This window comes from Zophobas morio, unplaced genomic scaffold (assembly GCF_036711695.1).
Source record: "Zophobas morio isolate AGI-343-1 ecotype UQ-CSIRO unplaced genomic scaffold, CSIRO_AGI_Zmor_V1 ptg000006l, whole genome shotgun sequence".
Classification (NCBI taxonomy): Eukaryota; Metazoa; Arthropoda; class Insecta; order Coleoptera; family Tenebrionidae; genus Zophobas; species Zophobas morio.
This window is the reverse complement of record NW_026972111.1, coordinates 8,388,014-8,394,264: the sequence shown is the minus strand read 5'-3', so window position 1 is coordinate 8,394,264 and position 6,251 is coordinate 8,388,014. Positions and strand designations below refer to the sequence as shown.

At 34.0% G+C, this 6,251-nt stretch overlaps 1 protein-coding gene across 1 annotated transcript; it reads left to right on the top strand.

The window, feature by feature from the left end:
- The first annotated feature begins 1,695 nt into the window (after nt 1-1,695).
- LOC135123488 (trypsin-2-like) lies at nt 1,696-2,796 on the top strand. Its single transcript, XM_064048163.1, has 4 exons — nt 1,696-1,832; nt 1,882-2,161; nt 2,213-2,415; nt 2,471-2,796. The coding sequence occupies exons 1-4, from the start codon at nt 1,781-1,783 to the stop codon at nt 2,725-2,727; spliced, it is 792 nt and encodes a 263-aa protein (XP_063904233.1). The 5' UTR covers nt 1,696-1,780; the 3' UTR covers nt 2,728-2,796.
- The last annotated feature ends 3,455 nt before the right edge of the window (nt 2,797-6,251 follow it).

Genomic DNA, 6,251 nt, shown 5'->3' with positions numbered 1-6,251 from the left:
AGCAAAAAAATACTTTGTAAAATTCTTTACCAGCATGGCTAGATGATTTTAAATGGTTACAAAAACAACTTTCAGATGAGTTTTTCTTCAACCTTGTAAGTTTTAACACATTCATCCACGTTTGGAAACATTTCTAGGTTTTTTGCTTTACATTTCTGTTCCACAATTCCAATTTTCTACAAAAAGCAGTCACTTTATCACTAGTATCCAACATATGTATGTGTGCTCTTTGGAGTTGAAGATTCAAAATATTTAATTTCTCCAAAATATCGACCAAGTAGCTCAATTTCATAACAAATTAATAATCTCGAAACTTCTCGACTTCCGGTCTGTGTTCCTCTACTAAATCAATGGCGATTTCCTCTCTTAATTCATAAACACGTTGCGAAAATCTACCACGTGATAACCATCTTATCCCGCAATAAAAAAATAGCGATGAGTGTACCGCACCCATGTCTTTGTAAAGTTCAGAAAATATTCTGGTTTTTAAGGATCTCATTTTTATATAATTTACTGCTGTCAGAACCGTCGTTAGTACAATATTTAAACCAGGACTCATTTCCTTGGAAGCCAAAGCTTCTCTATGGATCATGCAATGCGTCCACATCCACTGTGGAGATTTTTGTTTCACAAGTATTTGCATAGGTACTTTGGAAATTTCCAGACATTGCACGAGCACCATCGGTGCATATTCCGACGCAATTTTTCCATTCTATGTTTCCTTGGTTTAGAAAATCATTTAAAGTAGCAAATAATGTAAGTGCTGTTGCTTTGAGTTCTGTTGGTTTTCAGAAAAGCAGTTCTTCTACTGCTGAGCACCAGCACAAAATCGAACATGGGCGATTAAATGAGCATCTTTAATGTTATCTGTTGCCTAATCAAGCTGAATTGAAAATAATTTATCATGCAATTTCTCAAAAAGCTGATGCTGTACATCGTTAGCTATATCACCAATTCGACGCGCAACAGTGTCATTTGATAGAGGTACAAACTTTAATTGTTTGGTAAAATTATCTCCAAACATAGTTTCTACAATTTCAGTTGCAGGTGGTAGAATAAGTTCTTCGCCAGTGGTATACGGCTTTTTACATATCGCGATATGAAACTTTGTACGATCCAAGTAAAGCTTTTTCGTTTACAAAGATTTTTTTTGCTTTTCAAATGATTTCAATTTTAATTCGAAAATTTGTCGAGGTTTAATAACAAATTCACTATAAAGCGTTTCCAAGTGGCGTTTAAGTTTATTAGGTTTCATGCTTTTTGCTCCCAAAATTTTTGAACAAATTTTTGAGGGGGGGCGCGATAAAAACTGTTATTGGTAAATGGGTCGTGAAGACTAAAAGGTTGAGAATCGCTGATCTATGGTATTGACTTTTATCGGCAATCTATCAACTATTTTTACACATGTTATGTCACAATTTTGGCAATGTTACGTATCGACTTAAGTCCAAATCAGTACATTTGCACTAAGCACTTAAGATCCCCGATTAGATAAAACCAGTACATCATCTGTTTTTAACAAGTACTCACGACCTGCAGCAAACCACCAATCCATAAACCACCACAAAAAAAGACACTCCAAAAGCTAAACAGTCATCTCTTATCACACGAATTAGAAAATATACAAAAACCGTCTACAAAAATAAACACTAAACATATTACATAAACAATCTTCAAGTACCCTAATTTATCTCATTTAAGTACAAACCAATTAGTGACGCACAGACCTCCAATCACTATATAAAAACGCATCTTCTTGATCCACCAAATCAGAATCAAAATGAAATCACTAATTGTAGCAACAATCTTCCTGTTCTTCAACACCTGCAGCGGTAAGTACACAAAATTTGAAATTTTTCAAAAATAAAACCGAAATTTTAGGCTACCCTAGATCGGTAGATGTCATCAACGGAGATGACGTCTTGGTCCATCGTTACCCTTACTTAGTGTCCATCCAGTCGGGAATCAACGGCGAACACCACAGATGTGGAGGGACCATTCTTAGCCCACAATGGGTCATAACGGCGGCCCATTGCGCCGGAGTTTCACTCATAGTATCAAGGGTTGTTGCCGGTGCTTTGAACTTAACGGACACGAACAACACAGCTGTACAAATTAGAAACATCGATTTGTACAGTGTGGTAAAACACCCAAGCTATAGGTGAGTAACACCCGGTGTATAGTTTTGACACGTTTTGACTATTCTTTTCAGTAATGACATCACCAACGACATCGCGTTGCTGAAGATGACTGAACCGTTCGAATTTAACGAGTTCGTGCAACCTCTTCCAGTGTCAAAAGTTCCGTGCTATGCTCTAGACGAAATGACCCTTTTCGCTGGCTGGGGCACAGAAGATAGTAGCAGTATTACTTCACAACTGCAGACAGGCAACATGACGATAGTACCATTCGATGGTAAACTCAACTAATTTTTAATCGACTGTACAAATTGACGTTTGTTTTTTTCTAGATTGCCACAAAACAATGCACTCTGTATATGGTAACAATCTACCCATAAACGAAAACATGCACGTCTGCGTCACAGGAACGGCATCACCCTGTATATTAGACGGTGGAAGTCCTCTAGTCCAAGACGGTCGACTAATTGGTCTGCTTTCATGGCTGCCTTCGACTTGTTTGGATGACAGTGTTCCTGCGATTTTCACCAAAACTGGTTTTTACAAAGAGTTTATTAAAATTCATGTGGACGATTTGCCTTCGGCGTGAGCGGTTTTTTCTAGTTTTAAGGTTAATTTATTGTTTTTGTACTTTTTTAATAAATGGATTTTATATAAATTTGTTTGATGTAGTGGCAAATTGTCACTCCTACGCACCCCTTAAAAGCTTTAATAGATTGCGAATGGAACAGATGAGACACTTTGGGTTTAATAATAAACAGGTCTTATCAGCTGTGGCACACTCTGCACGTTTTCAGGGCTTGTATGAGGTGGTTGCGATACACTGGAAAATAAATTCCGGTAGGTGTGGTGCAATTTTGTGAAATCGATGAAATATGGCAATTATGGTACAGATAATTATTGCAAATGATTTTATAAACAACAAATGGGACGAAAATTTTTATGGTTGTTCAAAGAAAATTTGCAATACAAAGTTTTTACTCTGATTTAATGACCTATTAAGGGAATTCAGGTTATTTTTAAAACTTGAACGAATTATATGAAAATTCTGTAGTTGATGTATCTGTAAAAAAAGAATAGAATAGTGGCATTTTTTTATATTAAGAGACTTTAGTTCAGTAGTGGTAATTTTATTTATATTATGATAATAAAAATTTTTTGAAAAATATCAGATTTCTCGAATCATCAATATTTAAATTTTTGAAAAAAAAAATAGCTTTGTGCTTTTAAACGTGGGCATTGATTGTAATAAATCTGTTAATTTATAGGTTTACAAACAGATTTTACACTCCTCTTAAGGAACAGCCGATAAGTAGTTCTAGTTTATTATTAGATTTAGGGTTGGATATATTAACAGAAAATGTGAAGTTGCCTGTTTTTACTTCCTGAGCGTAAGCGCTTTACTTTTTTCTACATTTCATGATCCCTAGAATGCGAAGAAATAGGTCTCCCATTTCCGTCTGTTTGTCTGTTTTCTGTCTGTTCTTCTGTCTATCTGTCCATCTGTCTCTGGGTCTGTCTGCCGTCCCCGATTTGTTTTTCTTTTGTAAATTTGAACCAATTATATAAATAGACTCAATACTATCGGTACTTTTGAAAGTGCTCAATTTTTCAATTTTTTAACTGGAGCATTTAAATGATGTATTTCTTGTAGCAACTCTTAGAACGTAATCGTCTATATTTCCTTGGTCGAAAAATTTTATTATGACATATTATATTAGTATGTATAGCACTTTTTAGCGTTGTTAGCAAATCAAACATTTGGTACTTATCAGCTTATCACTTTGTAATTATCACGGAACCATTTTATATTTGAATTATGAGATAACTTTTCTTAGTTTTTTTTAACTAATACAATTCAGCGTAAAATGTCCTCGCTTGTCTTTACAAACTTACTTCACTGAATACGATTTTTCACAAAGAAAGTGTCCAATATTTAACACCCTAAAAATATTGACTATTTTTCAAGCAACATAAATAATTTAGTAGTAATGGTTGTTGACGACGTTTGGTTGAAACTAGGAGCGGAATAAAAATAAAATTAAATAAAGTAGAGTATCCGCACAGGTACTATATATGAAATATATTTAAAGCAGATAATCAACGGGAAAAATCTACTCTCAATTTCTCAGTACACGCTTAACTTCGACTGTTTATGTTTATACTTAGAAAAATTTGACTATTAGCACGTTCAGATAGCAAGCATCAGTGACGGCACTGGTGTGAAAAAAATGAAATTTGACTTATTTTGTCCCCTCCAAATAGAGGGGAATATTATTTTGGGTGAGTAGTTGTCATTATGATAATTATTATTTGATTTTTATTAAATATAGGCGGACACGACTTTACTGTAATCTTCATTATCACTCAATTTTTCACTTATCTATGAAAATTTCGACCTTCTTTGAAGCACCTTCAGAATTGCCAAAAGTGATATTTCTGTGAATTTCGTCTACATTCGGCCCCATTTCTTCCAAACCTGCTACGATTTTTCCAGAACCGCTGACAATTTTAACGATTTTTGAAAACAGTTGATTTTCAAACCGAATAGTTCTAAAGTGGTGGCCCATAAACACGCTATATTTTTCCAATCAACACGTCGAGATCTACATTGCTGAATTTTTTGTGGATAGATTTTAACCTCTGGAAGTTATTTTTGGCGTCGTTTCTTCAAAAATTCTTACCATTTTTTCAGAATCGCCCTATGAAATTAACAAAAAAATTGTCAAATCGAATAACTACTTGTAAAAAAAGTTCAATTTTTTATAAAAATTTTGACTTTTGAAAATTGTATAAAGATAGATTGCCATAAACACCCTGTATTTTTCGAAATAGTGCGCAGAGATCTACATGTCCCAGACTTTTTTGTGGACTTCTAGACAACTTTTTCAAAAGTTCAATTTTTAATAAAAATATTTCGACCATTGAATTACTTAAAACAAAAAGGCAAAATGTAAGCCCGCCCACCGACCCTCTCTCTATTGTAATGATTTTTTTTATTTTTAGATACTTAAAACGCGTTTAAAATGGTACATTTTTGTAAAGAAATATGGATTTTGCAATAATGGGGCGGAGCCTAATTGCAAAATTGATAATTCTTTATACAAATTTTCCATTTTAAACATGTTTTAAGTTTCATGTTGTGAAAAGAATTCTACATATATTAAAACAAAAAGCAGAATGTAAGCCCACCCACCCGCTCTGTCTCAATTGTGATGATTTTTTTTTGTTCGCTGTGAGCCAAGAGGGCGGAGTTTAACTGCACAATACTTATTTCTTTACAAGAAATTAAAAACATGTTTTTGAATATCGTGTTGTTCAAAGAATACTATGTATATTAAGTCAACAAGTCAAAAGATAAACCCCGCCCACTCACCCTCTCTCTATTGTGATGATTTTTTTTTATTTTTAGAAACTTAAAACGCGTTTAAAATGGTAAATTTTTGTAAAAAAAATATGGATTTTGCAATTAGGCTCCGTCCCTAGGTCTACCAACGAATGAAAACTTCGTTATTATTTAGATCAGAGCAGGTATGGGTGGGGCTTAATCTTTGCCTTTAATTTTTTCTTAATATACACAGATTTTTTGAATGACACGATGCTCAAAAGCATATTTGTTATTTCTTGTAGAGAAATAAGGATTTTGCAATTAAGCTCCACCTTCTTGAGTCACGACGAATAAAAAAATCATCAGAATTGAGATAGGGCGGGTGGGCGGGGCTTATATTTTGCCTTTTTTTTTTCTTTATGTACATAGTCATCATTTCACAAGAGAAACTTAAAACATTTTAAAATGGTATATTTTTGCAAGGAAATATGGATTTTGCAATTATGGGGCGGAGCCTAATTGCAAAATCGACAATTCTTTATACAAATTTTCCATTTTAAACATGCTTTAAGTTCATGTTGTCAAAAGAATTCTACATATATTAAAGCAAAAAGGGAAAAGGCAAAAAGTAAGCCCGCCCACCCGCCCTATCTCAATTGTGACTTGTAACTTCATTACTATTTATAACATACATGGTATTCGTTGAACAACACCATGCTCAAAAGCATGTTTTTTATTTCATGTAGAGAAATAAGGATGTTGCAATTAAGCTCCTCCTCCGTGGG